The 22,192-nt window shown below is 40.5% G+C and overlaps 1 protein-coding gene across 2 annotated transcripts in view; it reads left to right on the plus strand.

Annotated features, from left to right (window-relative positions):
- The window catches only part of BCHE (butyrylcholinesterase), a 133,736-nt gene extending 111,825 nt beyond the window's left edge, over nucleotides 1-21,911 (plus strand). For both annotated transcript variants that reach the window (XM_077488038.1, XM_077488039.1), the window contains exon 4: nucleotides 19,228-21,911. In XM_077488038.1, coding sequence (XP_077344164.1) covers nucleotides 19,228-19,352 — 125 coding nt within the window. In that variant the 3' untranslated portion in view covers nucleotides 19,353-21,911. The remainder of the gene's footprint in view (nucleotides 1-19,227) is intronic.
- Nucleotides 21,912-22,192: the final 281 nt, after the last annotated feature.

Below are 22,192 nucleotides of genomic sequence, written 5' to 3' on the forward strand. Positions count from 1 at the left end.
ATAAATAAATAGAGTGATACTAAAATACAAAATATGCCAGGTTGTTATCACCAGATTATATCCCATGTTGTCATCACCAAAAGGGATCATGTTGCTCAGTGGTTACATGTTTCATTTTGTAAAAGGAATGTGGTATGAGGAATGTGGAATGAGTGTAGTTTAAGAAAAGTATCATGTCACCAGAGCGGTACAATTCTGCCAAAAGTATAGCTTGTTGGTAAAGAGATGTAATGTCATAGGAAATAGTGCCATGTTGCCCAGGATAAAATGTGTAGCGCTTCTAGGTGATCATGCATATTTTCAAAGCATGTGACATTGCTAGGCTAGGGGGGGCATCACAAAACCAAAATGTTTTATGTTGCTATAGGTTTGACTGCTGCCTAGCTTCATAAATTAACATGTATTGGGGGGCATAGGATTTAGTGTTGCTTTGGTAGCACTTATAGGAATGATCCTTTAATAAGAAGAGCAATGGTGGTATTTATCGTTTAGTAACCAAAGGAATACATCAGAATTTAACTTACAGATAACTGATCTTAATGGATCAATATAAGACTATTTGTATGGTTGATTTGGTTTACTGCACTGTGTGGAATTCTTTAACCCCCAGGTCACATTGAGGACACAAGGTTGCAGAAAGGCATGAAAAAAGAAATTTTTTACAGTTGAGAAATTAAAGGATTAGGTCATGGTCTTGTACATGCGCATGGGGGTAAGTTAGAAGTGCATTGCAGCTCTGTCCAGACAACCATCGCTAGTCTACTCTTTTTTATTTGCAGAATAGAAGTATCACGCGGGTGTTTTTAGATTTAATTCTGCCCTTAATGAGTTTACCAAAATTAGTTTACCATGTACTTTTAAACTACATATTAGTATTACCAGTTTTTCTATTTAAGGTTGTAAGACTCTGTTGATTCAGTTCTACTCACATCTGAAATCCGTAGAGAAATGGAGAGATGTCAGATTTCAGTAACTTGTGCAGAAAGCTCAGAGGAATTTCAGAATGACAGCTGTTTAAGTCAGCCTACAAAATTCCAATATGTATGTCACCTATCACACACGCACTCTGTTGTGTAACATTTATACAGCAGATGTACTGCAATTGTGCTTCTTATTGATTTGATAAAAGAGTGGAATTTCTAAATATAATCTGTGATATGTGGAAGATACAGCAAGTGGCTCAGCTGTCTTCAGTACAACCAATAGTAGTAGTATTTTGTATGTCTTTAAGATTACATGCAAAATACTTTACCTTTAGTAAATCACAGTTTCTCTTTAAATAAACATGGGTTGCCTTTCTAGATATAGTTTCTTGTATCATCTTTGTTCGCAGTTGAGTAAAAGGTACACAGCAGAACCAAGAGACATTTAGCACTGGACTGTGCTTAGACACTGTCACAGGCAAAGAGGCCCATTCTGGGCAGTTATTGACAGGAGCTAGGGCTGCAGTGTGTGTATAGTCCACCTCTGTAGCCTGCATCCTTTTTAATTGTTCTGTGATATAAATCAAATACTTTTTTGAACGTTGGTTTGTCATATAAATTATATGTGTGCACTGAACACCAGCTCAACAGAGATTTTTTAAATGTTCATATAAAGGATCCATTAGACATCAATTTATACAAAATTCATTATTTTCAACATAAAAAAAAAAAACTATCAGGTTCTACATGTATTTTACTGAACACAAAAAGACTACCCCTGACCTCAGGATTTCCACAGCTCCAGACAAATGGATAAGGTTTGCAATGGATCACTGTCTATGATATGATGTCTTTAAAGGAGGTGTTACCAAGGTAACTGCTAGTTCTAACTAAGTGACTGGCCTTTCTTGGTTTGACTTTGCAAAAAATTGGCAAATTATGCCAAGGGTTTTCATTTGTACAGTTTGCAGCTCATAGAAGTTCTGAAACCGTGAAGTTTATTATTAAAAAGAATTTTCATTGCAGGCTAAAAGTTTTTCTCTCATAGAGCAGGAAGACAGAGAATTCATGCTTCACATGTCTTATTTTCCTTTTTTGACCAGGGATCCAACTTTGAATTAGCTGCTATAATAATTGGTGCTGCACAAGCATCATAATAATTATAGTAAGTATATAGTTGGGGTTTTAAATTCCAAAACCAAACATTTTGGTTTACCTAAAAATTATTATAACATATGGACTTACCGTACAAACTTCTTATCATTATTGTTACTGGAAAGCAGCCTGGAACAGGCACAATTTTTGCTAATTGTTATTAAAAATTAATTTTACATTTAATTTTTTAAATTATCTATTATGTTTTTGATAGCCAAAGGACAGTTACATTTTTCCTCTTTGCACTATTGCAACCAACCATGGAACAGTAAACAGTATTTCTTAGAATCATCATGCCCATACCTTCTACCCTGAACTTGATCCACTTCCTGTCTTGGGGAATTGTGCGCAAAAAATGAGGTCAAATTATGTATAGCTAATGCCAAACTATGGCATCTCCAGCATGCCTTTAAAAGCAAAATTTCTTACTGTATCAGATCCGAGGAAAATCTGATTGCCTCTCGGGGGATCAGGAAGGAATTTTTTCCCCTGCTTTAGCAAATTGGATCATGCTCTGGTGGTTTTTTTTTTCCCCTCTCTCTGCATCAACTGTGGGTATAGAATTGGGTATATGGGATTGTATATTTTTTTTTATTTTTTTTGGTTGAACTGGATGGACTTGTGTCTTTTTTCAACCTGACTAACTATGTAACTATGTATGTAAGATCTCCTAAAATTAACCTTTAATGTATACTTTGAGTAAACATGTGCTTTACCTATACAGGTCACAGAAACGGTTCTCCTTATTGTCGGTTCCAGCAGCTCTGGATGTCCGACCGTGTATACAAGGGCTTAGAAGGGAAATACGGGAAAAAAGGGTGTTTGCGTTAGCAAGGTCGAATACCTTGAGAGGGTGAGTAGAGTTTGGCGAGGTTGGAACGAAACACTTCTAGTATTTTAATGGGATTACTCGTGTACGTGTTGCAAGCTGTTTTTAAGTCTACGGACATTGTGGGGTGGTATATCGCCCACAATGTGCACGCCAAAGGTATTTCTGGTTTATTGGCCTTGAGAAAGGCTATGCGTTGGTGCTTGTGAAAGATTTTGTACACAGAATCGGTAAGAAATAAGTCCAAATCGAGATGGGCTTTATCCAGGTGTGAGTTGGTAGTGGTATTAGGGTTGGACTGAAAGGCTGTGTGGCATGCATTGAAATTTGCTTCTAATTTTTGGAATAAAGTCTTGCAGTCACACTTGGGAGCCTGTTGGATCAATTTGCCCATAATAATGGGTTTATGGGCTTCCCATATGTTAGTGCGGGAATATCATCAGTGGGATTGTCAGAAAGATAATCTTTAAGAGATATTTCTATGTCTAATCGGTGAGAGTGGTGGGAGAGAGTGATATTATTGATACACCAAGATGTATCTTGTGCTGTAGATATTGGAGAGACAATTGTGGTGCACACTGCCCAGTGGTCTGTTCACAAGAAGGGAATGAAAGTAGAGGATAAAATCTCTGGTATTATGCTTGCTGCAAGAAACATGTGGCCTATGTGTGAAAAGGATTTGTGTGGGTGAGAGTAAGGAGTGAAACGCTTCATCGCGGGGTTGGCTTTGCGCCAGGTGTCAACTAAATTGTGTTTGGAGAGTAGATGTTGGAAAGTCAGTTTAACTGATATATGTCCCGTAAAGATCAGGTACCTACCCTCAGGATCCTTTATTTTGGATGGGAGGGGGAATGGTGTGGAATGATAAAAACCAACTAGGATTCCACGTTGTTTGGTTGAGGCTGAAGCCAAGTAGAATTGTGGATAGGAAGCACTGAGGAATTTTGGAGAGAAGAGAAGATGTCAATAAAATTAGTTTCTTGCAAGCAAATTATATGGGATTTGGTGGCCACAAAGGAGCGCAATGCCTTGGTGCACTTATGTGGGATGTTGAAACCTTGAACATTCAAGGAGAGAATGTTTAAAGATACCATAACAATAGTTTGTAAGTCAACTCTATATTGAGGACAAATCCAGGGTAAGGAACTGCTTCTACCGTGGGGAGAAGAAGAGAGGAGGAGAAAGACAGTAGCAGAAAGAGTAAAGAGAACCTGAAGGGAGTGAACAACCCTATTATCAATCAACAGAAATGCTGAAATAAAACATAACAGAAGGGTATTGGAGCATACTAGGGGAGCAACACGCGGTCCCATAGAGGATCTGGGACTACCATCGGGAACCTGCATAATAAAGGCAGGTAGTGGAGGGTAGCAAATGGAAGAGCAGGAAATTCAGTGGGAGAATAGCACTGGAGGATAAAACAAAGTAAACATTGTGAACATCGGCATGGCAATAGTAGTAAAAAAATAAATGCCAAACTATATATAACCTTGTGGATCTAATCTAGAACCAAAAGTTATATGTCATGGTTATGCAATAGAGTTCGTCTGCTTACCTGTCTCCATGTGTTCATTTCTAGAGACCAGCCGACCCTCACCTGACTGCTTTTATAATCCATCCTCTGGCATGGCTCCACCCTAGCTCCTATCAGAGAACCCTATATTAACCCGTGCACTGCAAGCCAATCCTGCTGATCAACCTTTGTGTGTTAGCTTCCTGTTACCTGTCGTGTGCTCTTCTACTGTTTTCCGTTACCGACTTTGGCGTGTCTTTGACTATCCCTGTTTGCCTGTGATCCTGACCTTTTGGCGTGTCCCCGACTATTCTTGTCTGCTTGTGGCCCTGACCTTGGCTTTGTCCCTCACCATCCTTATCCTCCTGTTGCCTACTGTGGGTGTGAGCTGGGGGACCCTGGGGGTCGTGACCTGGAGCCAGTTGCAGCCTAGTCCATCCTCACCACTCGAGGCTCTGGTGAACACCTGCTGGCTCTTAGACTCCGCGCCCCAGGGAATCTTACGCTCTAACCCCGGTGGGATCCATCTTGGTATTCTGGCGGCCCTGCCTCCCTATCACCTTGATCCCCATCTGTAGCAGTCAGCCGTAGGGTCCACAACCTTGCGGTGCACTCCTAATCCCTACGGTGTGCATCTGTCACCTGGGCTCAAGGTGACCTGACATTATACAGTGTAGGTACTAGATTTCAGCAGCACTTAACTTAATAATGTAACATAAATACCCAGTGTATACCAGATTGTGGGTAACCTATATGGAAGGTTAGCAACCCCCCGGTTTATCTAAATCATAGTGCCATATGGCTCTAAACGTTAAAACAGTGGCACTCAGTAACAGTAGTGGTGTTGTGGAAAAAGAAAAACAGCAAAAAAGGGGAAGTGCATCTGAAGTTAAAGGGCCTCCTGAAAATGGTGTTAACTTTTGGTTTGAAGCCTATCATCTACATGCCAGACAGGAGAGGCTGAAAGGTGAGGTCCTGATTCCAGGTAATCCAGACAAGCTGTTTCATCAGGATTGGTGACTGAAGAAAAGGTCAGTTTGTGTGGGAATGTATCAAGTGCAGACAAAGGAGAGCTCCATCAGTCCCTAGGATCAGTGGAAGGGACTGGGTGTGTCCTGTTGTGAAATGTATGAACATGGTCAGTCCATCATGTTTTCAGTGGGTGCTGCAAGGGTATCAACGTGCCTGTGTTTGTAAAGGCTTTGATGGGGGTGGCCTGGGTGATCTTTGCCAGTATCCATGGATTTTGGGGAGAGCAGGAGGCTGAGCATCTGCAAGATAGGTCCCTCTGAGGGGACTGCTCGAGTAGGCCCAAGTCCTGCAAGGCAGACTGTAATTCATCAGCCATGTGGCAGATGCATTTTGTTTCCAGATGTTTAAAACTTACTGAGAAGGGGAAACCCCAATGGTAAGTGATCTGGCTACACAGCAGGATTTGGAGGTGAGATTTGAGAGTGCATCTCTTGGCCACTGTGAGTTGGGAGAGGTTTGCAAACAGTTGGTAGTATGTCCTTGAAAAGTCAGTGTGTCCTTGCCCTTGGCTGCTGCTAGTAGCTGCTCCTTGGTGCGATAGTAGTGGAACTTCCTTAATATGTCCCTAGGTAGACCATTAGCTTTGTGGGCAGATAGGGCCCTGTAAACCCTGTCCATTTCTAATCTTTCCACTGGAATACCAGGTAGCAGTTCTTGAAATAAGGCCAGCATGGTAGCTTGTAGATCAATCATTGTTTCAGGGATCCCCCTGATCCTGATATTGGAACGAGGGTCCCTATTCTCCTGATCTTCGAAGCATGATTGCAATACCAGATTCTCCTCTTGAAGATTCTCAAACTCTGCAGTGTAATCCTGTGTGTGGTTTTAAAGCTCATCCACCCTCCCTTCCAACTCAGCAGTTCTGTGCCCCAGTTCCCTGATCTCACGTGTTAGCTTGTAAGTGATTTGATCAGAAGACTGCTTAAGAGCTTTTTGCAGCATTCTTTCAAATTGATTAAACATGCTGGATTGTATAGCAGAGTGAGTGCTGCCTGTGTCAGAGTCAGACTCACCACAAACTTCTGGGCATGCAACTGAGATTTGGCAGAGTGTGACATGCTGGGCTGTGAATCGGGAGCCGGCGCCATCTTAGCAGATGTCCTGGCCAGTGCTTCCCTAATAGTGCTGTTCTTCAGCTTCATTCTGGAGCCTCCAAGGACCATGGCTGTGAGCGCAGCATGTTCCCCGCTACAGCGGGTGTCCACGGGTGAAGTTAGGAAGGCCGATTACTGTGGTGGGCACCAGTGTAGTTCTACCTGGAGCAGAGCTCTAAAACGGCATTACTGCTCCATAGGCTCCACATGTGCCTCTCCTAACCACTATTCTCAATATCGTTTTTATAAAAATTAAACCTTCATGAATTCTCTGTAATTGGTTGTGAAAAACAATATGCAAAAAAGGTATTTTAACCACTTCAGCCCCAGAAGATTTGGCTGCCTAATGACCAGACCAATTTTTGCTATACGGTTGCTTTAACTGACAATTGTGGGGTCGTGCGACGCTGTACCCAAACAAAATTGACATCCTTTTTTCCCACAAATAGAGCTTTTAGTGGTATTTGATCATCTCATCGGTTTTTATTTTTTGCGCTATAAACAAAAAAAGAATGACAATTTTGAAAAAAAAAACAAATTTTGTACTTTTTGCTATAATAAATATCCCCATTTTTTTTTTTAAAAAGCTATTTTTTTCCTCAGTTTAGGCCAATATGTAGTCTTCTACATATTTTGGTAATAAAAATCACAATGGCCATATATTGTTTGTTTTTGCGCAAATGTTATACCATCTACAAACGATGGGAAATATTTATGGCATTTTTATGGCATTTTTATTTTTATTTTTTTTACTAGTAATGGCCGTGATCTGAGATTTTTATCAGGGCGGTGACATTATGGTGGGCAGATCAGACACTTTTGACACATTTTTTGGGACCATTGACATTTATACAGCGATCAGTGCTATAAAAATGCACTGATTACTGTGTAAAGGTCACTAGCAGGGAAGGAGTTCACACTATGGGCGTTCAAGGGGTTAACTGCATTTCCCTCATGTGTGTTCTAAATGTAGGGGGGTGGAGCTGACTAGAGGAGGTGACTTCATTGTTCCTACCTAGTAGGAGCAGACAATCTATCTCTCCTCTCCTCACACAACACGGATTTGTTCTGGCTCTAGTGCCTGCAATCACGTGTGGCCAGTGGTCATCATGACCGCCGACCACACGTATCGGCGTCCCCGCAGTGCAGCGGGTGCATGCGCACCTGTTGTCCCCACTTAAAGGGCCGACATACAGCTAGGATGGAACGTACCGACATGCCGCTGTATAATGACGGTGGCTGGTGGGCAAGCGGTTAACCACTGAAGAACTAGGAAACATTGGGGGCGTGGCTAACAAGCTACTGCATGGTCGCATAGTCAGTTAGCTCCGCGCTAGACCAAGGAAAAAAGCCACTACAGAGGTGTTTGACCGAGCAGATCTCCCCCTGCCACACCGCTACAAGACTCTTTCACACTCCGGCATGGCCAGGAAGAGGAAAGGAGCTTCGCAGCTCCAAAAACTCCCTCAATTCTTCTCGAGGAAGGAACGCGGCCGGAGCAAAGATGGCAACGACGAGGCCTCGCCAACCTCGCCCAGTGGCTCAGACGCTACAACACCCAACCCGAGCTCCCGCAGAGCACTGGACCGGCAGACGGATGGGATCTCTACCCCGCTATCCGGGAGCCCAGCGAAGTCAAAGCCGAGATTGTCTATCCGCAACGACGGTGACCAGGTGAGCGATGACCGGGAAGGCCTAGACGACACCAAGGAACTGGCAGAATCTCTTACAAAGTTCCCCACAACTGACCAGCCGGTGTCAGACACCACATTGCGGGACATGCTTGTCTTGCTCCGCAGCTCACTCCATGCAGACATCATGGATTGTATGAGAGGCTTTAAAGCAGACATGGGTGAGCTGGGAGAGAGGGTGGAACACGTGGAGCACAAGATGGGGTAATTTGCTTCCTCGTATAACTCCCTAGTTGACGCACACAACGAACAATCTGAGGAGGTGACATGGCTTAAGGCTAAGGTCGCAGACCTTGAAGATAGGTCTAGAAGAAACAACTTAAAAATTAGAGGGGTTCCTGAATCAATCCTACCCAGGCAGCTGCTTCAATATGCACAAGAGCTAATGAAGGCTTATTTACCAGACCTGGCAGAGCCTGATGTGGTAGTAGACAGAATTCATAGACTCCCCAAGCCCTCTCACTTGCCTGAAAACATTCCTAGAGATGTACTTATGAGAATACATTTCTATCATATTAAAGAACGCTTTATGTCAGCATTCAGGAAAAACAGACAACCATCTGAAAAATACATGTCTATACAACTCTTTGCTGACCTATCACAACACACCATGCAAAGACGCAAAACTCTCCTTCCCATCACTAAGGCATTACGAAATCATGCCGCTGGGGATACCCTTCAAAGCTAACTATCTCAAGTGATGATCATACTGAAGTAGTGAATACACTAGAAGAAGGGCTTGCTCTATTGCGGACATGGGACATCATCCCTGAATCCACAACCGCTACCACAGCTTCCACTGCAAAATTGAGCACCGACAACTCCTGGCAAACGGTTTCCCGTAAGCATAAAGCTAAGAAATGAACATACTTTGGTCGAACACCCTACGCTACCACTGCACCGCAACGCTTTAGTTTCCTTGGTCACATGGATGGCTAAGACATTATACTTCACCCCAAATATTGTTGGGCAGTTCTACTGCCTCAGGATTCAACCTGTAATCCCTTTTTTTTACTTCTATTGTCTGAAATACAGACCTTCACATGTTTTTAAACTGTTTCTTTTGTTAGTTTTTTTTTCTTTTTTTCTTTTTACTCCTCTACTTCTTCCAGGATGGACCCCAACATCAAGCATACTTCCAATCACGTCCAATACCAAGCAACTACCATCATCTGATAGTAAGGTAAAATGCTGAACATAACCTCTTTTAACACTCATGGCTTAAACCACCCTGTAAAAAGAACTGCACTATGGAAGGAAGCGCTGAAACTGAAAGCTGATATAATGTGCATCCAGGAGTCCCATCTCCTGCCTTCTGATCAGTTCTGATTAAAGCCCCCCAGATACCCCCAAATCTTTTTTGCTTCTGCTACACAGAAAAATGGAGGAGTTGCCATCGCCATTAGAGACTCTGTCTCTTTTAAAATGCTGGAGACAATCCCAGATAAGGAAGGGAGGTATTTGATTCTAATAGGAGACAAACAACAAGACCTACACAATAGTTTGTCTATATGCTCCGAATTTCCACCAGTTGCGTTTCTTGAAACGCCTTTTAAAGAAATTATCCACTATTAAGAAGGGGACATTGGTGGTATGCAGAGATTTTAACCTTACCGCAGACTATACTATTGACACAACCACTAAATCCAGACGACCTTTATCTTCCCTACAAACACTCTTCCACTCAGAGGAGCTATACGACGCCTGGAGGTGCCAACATCCAGGAGAAAGAGACTTTTCGTTTCACTCTGCCAGACATAATTCCTACTCCCGTATTGATATGATTTTGGTAGATCGAGCTCTACTTCAACAGCTGTCCTCCTCCACCATCCACGATATTTCATGGTCTGACCACGCCCCAGTATCAATCGCGGTGGCGGAGGGGAACACTTATTTGGGAGATTTTGTGTGGAGGGCCAATTCCAATCTGCTCAGAGCACCCGAACATGCGACTTACATATCAAATAAATTAAAGGAATTTTTTTACATTAATTATTCCTCGGTCTCTGACCCGTCAGTTCTGTGGTGTGCACATAAGGCATACATAAGGGGCATATTGATACAACTTAACTCGAGAATTAATAGACAAAAAACTAAACAACTTGATCTCCTATTACAAGAAATTAAATCACGTGAAATCCAGAATAAGTTCGCACCCATGGTTGCTCTGGCAGATAAATTGACCAAACTCCGTTGTGACCTTAGACATATGTTATTAGACAGTTATGATAAATATATTACAGCTATCAAGGTCAATCACTATGCGATGGGTAATAGAGCAAGTAAATTGCTGGCATATAGATTGAAAGAACAAAGAACCCGTACCAGAATCCTTTATATTAAATGCTCTGCGGGCAACGGCAAGATCGTTGATCCCAGGGGTATTGACGATGCCTTCGCTAATTATTATTCCACTTTATATAATCTCCAACAAGATAGCAACACTTACCAACCCTCTGAATCAGACATACAAGCCTTTCTAAAAGAGATAGCTCTCCCTATCCCAGAAACGACTTCAATCTTTAAATGCTCCAATCGCATCATTAGAAATGCAGAAAGAAATCCAATCTTTATCGATTGGCAAATCTCCAGGCCCAGATGGACTACCCAACGACTATTACAAAACATTCGCCTCCACTCTAATGTCCCCTTTAAAAGATACATTCACTCATGCAATACAGACATCTTCGTTCCCCCCTGAAATGCTTAAGGCATACATTGTCACCATACCCAAACCGGGGAAAAGCCCTGATCAACCTGCCAATTTCCACCCGATTTCTCTGTTAAACACAGATGTCAAACTATACGCTAAAATAAATTTAGAGACTAGCTCAAATTATCCCATTTCTGATTAATCCCGACCAATCGGGTTTCACTCCTGGTAGGCAACCGTCGGACGCAACTCGCAGGGTGGTAGATATCCTCCACTGTGCAAATTCCTGTCGGGCACCTTCTGTGCTCCTATCTTTGGATGCGGAGAAGGCGTTCGACAGGATTCACTGGGAGTACATGGTTCAGACCCTTTGTGGTACAGGAAGTTTGGCCTTGGGGGACCAATATTATCAGCCATACTAGCCTTATACTCCTCACCGTCTGCACAAGTATACACATCCAATACACTTTCGCGATCCTTTACAATCTCCAACGGGACTAGACAGGGATGCCCTCTTTCCCCTTTTATATTCAACCTTCTTATGGAACCTCTAGCAGAAAAAATTAGATCCCATCCAAATATAACAGGTTTCTCTTTCCCCAATCATACTCATAAAATAAATCTATTTGCCGATGATGTTATTTTATTCCTTACCTCCCCGTCACATTCCTTAAACAATGCCCACACAGTCCTTAACAAATTTAGTAAAATCTCCTATTATAAAATTAGTTTCACCAAATCACTAATTCTCCCTATCCATGTCCCACCCACTCTTCAAACTCGACTACAACTTCAATTCCCCTACTCATGGACAGCAGAACAAATAACTTACCTTGGCCTTCAAATTACCAAGGATCCCCCTAAATTAGCTGATACTAACTATCAAGCCCTTTTACAGAAACTAACCTTACAAACCGCGTGACTTGCCAAATCGGAATTGACATGGTCTGGACGCCTAGCATCTTTTAAGATGTTACTTCTTCCTCAAATCTTATATATCTTTCGCTCCCTCCCAATCCCCCTCAAAACCACCCATCTAAAAGCACTAGATTCTATACTGACGAAATATATCTGGAATTCAAAAAAACCGAGATGTAATAGAGCCATATTGGCCAAACATAGAGGAGCAGGAGGCATGGAATTCCCAGTCCTGCTGGACTACTACTGTGCGTCCCTGCTCACTCAACTTAGAACTTGGTTTCTAAGTGGAGCAGCCATTCCGTGGTGCAAACTAGAACAGACTTTAAGCCCCACCAGAGATCTTTCTCACCTTCCTTTGCGTGACAGTTGGAGTCACGTCCCTTTGCAAAACTTACCCATGACCCTCTGGGCATCATTGCAAGCTTGGAGGGATTTATGTGGTACCTTAACCCCGTCGAATAAACAAATAGAAATACCAATACCCCTGGTTACAATTGAAGGTGCTATTCCTAATATAAGATTTATTAATTGGACTTCCAGGGGGCTTACAAGGTTAGGTGATCTGTTCCATAACAACTCCCTAAAAACATTCCCACAGCTACAGGAACAATATGGTCTTCCAGGTAGCGTTACACCTATGATCAGATCTCCCATCTCTTGAAACCGCTGGGGGCTCAGCATTTATATATTCATGAAGCTGCCTGGACATTTCTCACAGCCCCGGCTGCCACCCCAAAAGGGATCTCTATTTTTTACACACTGTTTCAACACAAAACCACCTTTATTAAATCATTGCCGTTTCAGAAATGGGAAACAGAAATGCAGGCCACATTCACACCTCAACAATGGCAACAAGCACTAAACTCTGTGTATAAATCTTCAAAATGTGTTAATCACTGGGAATTGACTCAGAAAATCGTGTTGAGATGGTACCTGACCCCATATGGACTCCATACGTTTTTTCTCGGTCACTCCTCCCTATGCTGGAGGGGATGCAAACATATAACTAGTTTTTGGAATGCTGTGTTTCGATTAATATCCTCTATTACCGGGATAATTACATATCCAAAGAACAGCATGGCTCTATTAAACCTAGAAATTGGGATATTTCTGCCGGATTATCGCACAGTGGTTACACACATACTGATTGCGGCTAGATTACTTATTACCAGGAAGTGGAAAAGTGATGTTCCCCCAAACATTTCGGATATATACCCGATCATACAAACACACTACAAATGGGAAGCCCTATGGGCTATAAAATCAGGTTCCAAGAGACGGATTGAGGGAAGATGGAAATGCTGGCTGGAAAAATTTCCACAGTAATTGTGAGATTATGCTGCTTAATGCTGATTACTACTAAGTTTTGGCCAAAAGAGTGAGTCCAATAATTCAAGAGACAGGACGGGAGGCTACCTATGCTGTACCATAATGGCTACATACCTATAGGTCCATACTGGAGGTTCATATTGCTATTATATTGCTCTTCAGATTATATTTTGTTAGAGGATTTGTTACCAGACCACCCAAACCCTGGTCTTAGTTTTACCCAGTTCTTTTTTTTCTTTCTGATTTTCTTTTCCTTTACATTCTTCATATATCTGCTTCCCTAACTTAGAAGTGTATATATCCTTCTATGGATATGGGAAAGTCTACGATTGTTTAGTTCCACATCAATCACATGTAATATCTTTTTTTTTTTTTATTATTACTGACGACTATTGAACTAAATATTCTATGTTAAATATATGTACACTGTCTCAAGACTTAATGTTGATTGTGGATTCTATCAAGATATTCTGGAATTCTATGCACCTATAACAGGCTCTTGTAACGAATATGTATGGGAATGTATACTTTGTTATGTTATGAAAAATTTCTAATAAAAACTAAACTGAAAAAAAAACGTTGTCCTGGAGGAAAAGAAAACCCCAGTGGTCCTTTAATAATTAGGGACAGATTTCTGTGGGATAAATAAGATTTACTATACAATTATGCCAAGGTGCCCCATTAATCTGTGATTATAATGAAAGCTGAATGTTTCTAAGGGTTGGTTGATTTATTAAAACCTTTTCACATCTTTCAGCATTGCTTTCCTTTGCAGCTCTTAGTACTACCAGACACTGTGGTCACAGGTCTGATGAGGGTAGCTATATATTGACTGTGGGTCCCACTCTGATCAATGTCTGAATAAAAGAGTACCTTCATTCATGGCCACCAGTCCAGCACATCTCTTTAGTATTGGCATGAGGGGTAAATACCCCCCCAGCTCAGGCCTCCCCTAAAATGAAAAATTACATTCAAAAGAAGCCCAACACCAGTCCATCTATTAATATCACAGCTATACTTAGTAGAAAGAATATTAGGGGTAGACAGGATTGACCACTTGGACTTTTTCTATTGTCACTCGTCTATGTTTCCCTGATTCTAAGCCCTTGTACACACGGTCGGACATTCCGACGGAAAATGTCCGATCGGACCGCGTTGTCGGATAATCTGACTGTGTGTGGGCTCCATCAGACTGTTTCTGTCGGAATATCCGATGGACAAAGTTTTATAGCTGGGCTATAAAACTGTCCGGCAACATGATCCGATCAGACTTTGTCTGATTGTGTGTAGAGAATTCCGATCGGACAAAGTGCCACGCATGCGCAGATCAAATTCCTAGACCAAAGCTATTGGCTACTAGCCTGAACATAGTCCCGTCCTAGCGAAATAACGTCATCACGTTACGTACGATCGGATTTTATGACAACTTTGTCCAACCGTGTGTATGCAACACAAGTTTTGGACAAAATACGACGGATTTTGTTGTCGGCATGTCCGACCGTGTGTACAAGGGCTTAAACCAACTTTAAAACAAAGTGGTATTTAAACTTGAAGTTAGAATCTTCTGCTTAATTTCAGTGTTTTTATAAATCATATATGCTTTGTATTGAGTTTCCTAACCTAGTATTCATATAGATATATAAACTAAAAATATTGCTTTTAGCACTGTTGCACTTTGAATGACAATTGTGGGGCCATTCAACAGTGTACTCATATGACATTTTTATAATTTTTTTCACACAAATAGAGCTTTATTTTGGTTCTTTTTAATCACTATTGTTTTTTTTTGCTAAATAAATTAAAATAATTTGAAAAACAACTGATCTTTCTTTGTTACTGTTATAAAAGTTTGCAAGTAAATAATTTTTCTTCGTAAAATTTAGGCCAAACTGTATTTTGCTACATTTCTTTGGTGAAAATAACCTAAATTTATGTTTATTATTTAGTCTGTGGGAAAGTTATAGAGTCCAAAAACAATGGTATATACAGTAAATCTGAAAATTGTTCAATCCTGATGTAGTGGCAGCCTCATCTCATTTCTTGAGACCCAAAAAGGCCAGGATAGTAAATATACCCCCCAAATGACCTTTTTGGAAAGTAGAAAGTCTGAGGTATTCAGTAAGAGGCATGGTGTGTTTTTTTAAGTCATAATTGTTTGTCACCATTTTGTGGAAAAATAAGAAAATAATTATTTTTTCACATTTTTTCAATTAGTAAATACTGTCACCAGTGCAGTACAGCATCATCATATAACTGGTCTCCGGTGGTGACCAGGGACATTGACTGGTGACAGTATGTAAAAAGAAATATTTCTTTTTCTTTTTTTGTTTAATATTTTTTATTTTATTTTTTCTTTTTTTTAACTTTTTTAAATACTGTAACAAGAGCACTATAGTGTTACCATAGTAACACTGTACCAGTTTTTTTTTTTTTTTTTTTTACATCCTGTGTTTAGTACATTTCACTGTTATAAGCAAATATGACAGTGTGTAGACTCTGTATTTTGCTGTGATTAGCTGTGATTGGTCACAGCTAATCACATGGTACAAATGGGTTGTGATTGGCCCTGTCTGAACTATGTGATCACTGTGACCAATCACAGCTAGCAACACAGTTGTATACAATGAATGGCATGAAATAAAGCTATTCATTTTTTACAACTGCCATGTGATCTGTTGTGATTGGTCACAGCAGTCACATGGTACTGGCAATGGGCTGGTACACTGACTAGTCATCCTACAGACACAGCGGGTGACAGATTGCACCAGAGCGGCATGCACGAGGTGCGTTCTTAGGAGAACGTCATATGATTTTACAATGACGTGAGCAGGCAGCAGGTAAAGAATGACAAATAATGTGGGCATGGGTATTTGTTTTCCTATTATAAATTCACAGAAATTCCGTTTTCTCAAGTTGAAAAAAGTAAGTATACATCCACATTCATCACCACTAAAAATCCATAAGATGTCAGATGTGGATGCCTATGAGTCTGGTAAGGGACCTAAAAAGATCACCAAATTATTTAAAATGAATCATTCCACTGTTAAAACAATTATCTACCGGTAGTATAGTTTTCATACAACTGTTAATTTGTTTAGGCCAGGCCAGCCCAGCAAATTCAGCTTAGCTGTTGCCTGTATGATGCTAAAAGGTGTCTCCAAGAACCCCAAAAGTTAATTGAGGGATCTGCAGGCAACTCTTGCAACAGCTGGTATCAGAGTGCACGCATCTACAATCAGGAAGAGTCTGAATCAATTTAGCTTTGTGTGACAGAAAAAAGGTCATTACTGTCCAAAAAGAAGAGCAAGACTACAGTGTGCCTTTGAATATATGTAAACAAAACAAGCTTTCTGGAACAATGTTCTTTGGACTGCTGAATTGTAGATAAAGCTGTTTTGAATGATAGCAATTGACATGTGTGACACGGACCAAAAAGAACCTTTTAGGAGAAGAATTGCATACCAACTGTGAAGCATAGTGTTGGAAATGTTATGGTTTGGGGTTGCTTTACTGCTTAAGGACCTTAGCAGCTTGCAGACATCCAGTTATTTATGAATTGTACATCATATTTTTATGTGATGGATGACAATGTGAGGGCTATTGTTTCTTACATTAACCACTTCAATACTTGGCACTTTTGCCCCTTCCTGCTCAAGACAATTTTCAACTTTCAGTGCTGTCGCACTTTGAATGACAATTGCGTGGTCATGCATTCCTGTACCCAAACCAAATTTTTATAATTTTCTTCCCATAAATAGAGCTTTCTTTTGATGGTATTTGATCACCACTGGGATTTTTATTTTTGCTAAACAAACTAAAAAAGACCAACATTTTTGAAAAAAACAAAATGCTTTTTTTTTTCGTTTCAGTTATAAAATTTTGTTTTCTCCTTCACTGATAGGCACTGATAAGGTGGCACTGATGGGCACTGATGGGCACTGATGAGTTGGCAATGATAATTTGGGTGGCACAGTGGTGTAGTGTTTAGCACTCTCACCTAGCAGTAAAAAGGGTCGCTGGTTCAAATCCCAACCGCGACACTACCTGCCTGGAGTTTGCATGTTCTCCCTGTGCCTGCGTGGGTTTCCTCCGGGTACTCCGGTTTCCTCCCACACTCCAAAGACATGCAGGTAGGTTAATTGGCTTCTGTCCAAAAAACTGGCCCTAGTATATGAATGGGGACTTTGGACTGTGGGCTCCTTGAGGGTAGGGACCAATGTGAGTGTGCAATGTACAGGGATAGGGGTAGACACTCACTCAGGTTGAACTGGATGGACTGCTGTCTTTATTCAACCTTACTAACTATGAAACTATAAGGTGGCACTGATGGGCACTAATGAGGAGGTACTGATATGTAGAATTGATGGACACTGATAGGCAGCACTGATGGCCACCAATAGGCGGCACTGATGGCCACTGATAGATGTCGCTGATGGGCAAAGACAGGCAGCACTGATGGAAACTACCAGGTGGCTGTGATGGGCACTGATGGGCAGCACTGATGATGAGGTACTGATGAGGTTCTGACAGGTGTTACTGTAGGGCACTAATTAGCAATGTGATGGGCACTGACTGGCTCTGTGGTGGGCGCTAATTGGCACTGACTGGAAGCTGATGGGCACCTTTTTGGTAGCTGTGGTGGCACATCTGATGGGGCTGTGCTGATAATCAATGTACAGTTTATGAGCACAGACCCCCCTCTGACAGGAAGAGAAGCCAATCGACTCTCCGTTAGCACAATCCGAGGAATGCCATTTACCGCCACTTCCTGGTTCACGCGATGATCAGCTGTGATTGGTCACAGCTGATCACGTGGCAACAAGCCTCTGTCAGAGGTCATATAATGCCCAGTCAGGATAACAGAACCACTTCCCAGCCATCAATCTGCTATAAGCCGGGCGGAAAGTGGTTAAAATATTGCAGGGCATTTGAAACAGGCTGCATATGCAAGAAAACATACACACATGTTGCAACTGAAAATTTGCATGAAGGAATAGTAGAAACATCACCCAATTAAAGTTTTCCTAGACCCAGGATACTGCATCCATTATAGCCAGTCTCCCACAGTACACAGAACATGGAAATGCAATTATTTTAGTAAATATAAATGGCTAAATACTTTTTCTCATCAACACAATATATAAGTCTTGTGATTTCTATCCATTCCTGGTGAAGCTTGTTGGAAGAGTTTTCATACTGCACTGAGTTGTCCTATGAGGCACAGGGCTTCTGACCTGTACATGTCTGGAGAGTGATAATTGGCCCTGTGCTGATCACATGCACTCATCCAAGAAAAAAAAAAAAACCTTTCTAGCAACACACACCAAACTGAGCATGTGCAGCCTGACTTCAAAGGTTCTGTCTTATCTGGACTTGTCCGGGGGTACAGTACAGGGAGGGGGTGATCTTTGCATACAAGATCTAGCAGCCTTTTTACACAAAGGATTAACCCTTAGGTTCCACAGTGAGTATACCAAGCATACTTTACTGCATAAACAGACTGATTTTACTGTTGTGAGTTTAGTAACTTTAACTTCAACTTTTCACATGACTGCATAAGCCAAATCAAGGACACGCATCCAAATGAGATGAAAACTTGCAAAATGGAGTAAAAAAAACTCTAATTGTAATTACTGGGGTGTGTTATTAATTCTAGAACTTAACCAAATCATTTGTTCACTTACAATTCACAGAAAGCTTATTAACAGCAATTAAACTTTTAGATATGTTAACCACATTAGGTGTGAGCAAAAGGGAAAATGGCACTCAAAAAATATTATCATCCTGTTAAAACATTAATGCATTTTTAAGTTTTCTTGAATAGGAAAGTAGTAATATCTAAACATAAATACAAATGGACAGTCCCAATACCAAGGTTTATATGGAAGAAAATATACAATATAAGAAAACATAATTAAAATCATACAAGGTCAAATGTATTTTTATGGAAAACCTTTTTCATTTTCTTGGCTGTCCAGAATTGCTGTATTTTAAGAACACAAAGTCACTAACATGCATTTTTTTCCAATTAATGTAAACACATAGATTCAAATTTAGATTAATACACTAGTTGTATTTTTTTTTCAGGAAATATTGATGAAGTAGAACAACAGTGGAAGGCTGAATTCCATCGCTGGAACAATTACATGATGGACTGGAAAAATCAATTTAATGATTACAGCAGTAAGAAGGAAAGCTGCACTGGTCTCTAATTAATAGCGTTACCCTTTAAAGAATTACCATATTGTGATTAGTAGGTACAAACATACTGGTAGTCATTTAAAGAGATCCTGTAACAAGACCATTCATTTCAGCAAAAATGTTACCATAAGATTATATGTGCATTTAACATATTTTTTTTGCATGTTATATACCTGAAAAAGTCTCCCTTGTGCAGACCAAATGACCTGGGCCTGGTGCCGGGTACTGCAATCCTGAATAGGATGTCAGCACCCCCAGCAGACCCTGCCTCACTCAAGAGACAGTCTATAATATTCCCCTTCACTCCTCCCCCTACATATACAGTTGATAAATGTTATGTAGGGAGGTGGAGGAATAGGCTGAGGATCCTGGTCAGCATAGACAGCAATTAGACACACCAAAAAGATGGAAAAAAAATAGAGGCTATGCAAACACTGTTAATTGTGAATAAAGTTCAGTTTTAGAATCATTTACAGGTGACTAACATTCTTACTGCACCATATATGGTTTTACATAGACATATTAATACAGATTCTCCCACTTCACTGCAGTCCAGGGACCTTTCTGATTCTTTCATAACATCTCAGGCACACAAAGAGTTTCTTGACTGATAGGTGTGCAGCAAGAGAAAAAGGAGCAAAAAAAGGATGATTATTTTGCAGCACTATTAAAGTGGATGTAAACCCTCTCCTATAACCAGCGAATAGTCTCAGATGATAAAAAGAGATGAAACACATCTCACTACATACGTTTTACTTGTATATCTGCTGTCTTTCCCTTTCTATACTCTTTGGAATGTGCAACTTATGTAAGAAATCTTTCTTTCTCTTCCGACAGTGGAAGGGGCTTCTGGGCTTACACTGAGTGAGAGCTAATTGGAGGAAAGGCATACAACACCACTACACATAGGCAAAGGAATGCAGGAACATGCAGAGCTGTAGACTGAATAGACAAGTTCTCCCCTTATCTCCCTCTAAACTGCCTCCCTGACACAAATGTACAGCTCCCATTATCTGGTGTGTCAGAGAACTTGCCAGACGTGACTCTACTGATAACAGAGGAACAGAACAGCAGAAAGAAACTGCACTTAGAGCTTTAGAGAAAGATAAGTAAACACTACAGATATATGAGCCCAGGTAAGATTTCATAAATGGGGTTTACAACCACTTTAAGAGGGAAATCACAAAATGCAGATGAATGGGCAAATATGGATGCCTCCATGTACAAATATATACACTACCGTAGATAATGTTCTTTGAAGAAATAATACACTTGTTATTATTTAATTGAATTTGGTGATTAAACATGTGCATGATTGTAATTCCCTTTAAAGTGACTCTATCAGAACAAAATTGCTCACTAAAGCTGGTCATACAGGGATCGAAATTCAGCCAGTTTAGCAGGGATCAGACAATTTTCAAAGTCTGGACATTGTGGTTGAACAGAAGTCGATCTACCAAATGACTTCTGTTCAACTGCCCTGTCTTCATATTCTAGCTCGATCAGTGCTGCAGGAGACAGCAGGGAGGATTTGCCCAGCCCCCCTAAGTGAATGTGTGGATGGGGGAATCATTCAACCTGCTGAAAAAAAAGAGAAAAAAGAAAATAAAAACTGACCCATGTATGGCTATCTTTTGGTCTACTTGCAAAAGAAGAATAGGAATACTCACCTTTACTTCTGCTTTGCTGGCAAACCATTCTCATTGTAGTCTGTAAAAAAATGGACACCTGCAGGAGCGTTGATCTTTTTGGTCCCCAGCCGTGTTCCTCCTACCAACCTTGGCATCACTGTCTGCTTCTCAACACACTTCAGAGGACAATTTTTCTTGAATGGGGCAGTTTTCCGCAGTGCAGACAGTGGGAGTGATAGGCATTTTCCCCTATTGTAGATATACCTTTTTTGGACATGTTTATTCCTCAGAGGTTTGCTTTAAAAATGAAAATAGATATATAAATACCAAACTAAACACCACAGTATTTTTTTCCAATTGTGAGGATATTAACAAACTGCTGCTTATTTTGAGTATGTTTTTAGTCTTTTTATTACTGATGAAAAGTCTGTAAATAAGCCTTTGCATTATTGTGATAATAAATGTGTTTGGTTGTTAGGTGAACTTGTACATTTAGTTAGAAGAACACTACTCTTTAAAAGTGTTGTTACTTGTGGGTAGCTATATTTTGATGCACACAGCTAATTTCTTGTTCAGTTATCCACTAAAATCGAATGCAAGCACTTTCTACATACGTTGTAATGTAGCTTCTCCCCAAACTAAACAAAGTGAAAACATAAAACGGCATGTTGCAAGTATACAGTTGGATTCGGTCTCTAATGCTTTGGCATGTACAGACACATGCTTTACACACCTTTATATTTGCTTTACATATGCTTTACACACCTTTATATTTTAGCTACACATCACACTCACAGTACATATTTTAAATATGGCCAAAGTAATGATAAATAATTGTCTTTATTAAAACAACAAATGTAAAATCATCAGATTTTGTTATTGTATGTATTGTTTTTTCAAAAGCTGCAAAAAATAAAATACTGTGTTCTCTTTACTAAATCTGTGTCAAGAAAATCCTTTCAAAAAATATAACACATTTTAATCAAATATTTAGGAAGTGGAACTAATCAAAAGTTTAATGCTCTGGAGCCAGACTATCATGTGTAACAATCCTCAGGGGTGGGACAATGACTAGCCTTGACCACCATTCACATGGATGGTCCACACTTCTTAGGCTTGCCAACTGGAATATTGTTAACACTTAACATATACAGTGTGGCTACATACAGTAGCCTGAATGACATATATCACACAAATGTGTGCTTAATCATACAGCCTCT

The sequence above is a fragment of the Lithobates pipiens genome, unplaced genomic scaffold, assembly GCF_037356315.1.
Source record: "Lithobates pipiens isolate NorthernLeopardFrog02 unplaced genomic scaffold, aLitPip1_a1.2 Scaffold_18, whole genome shotgun sequence".
Lineage (NCBI taxonomy): Eukaryota > Metazoa > Chordata > Amphibia > Anura > Ranidae > Lithobates > Lithobates pipiens.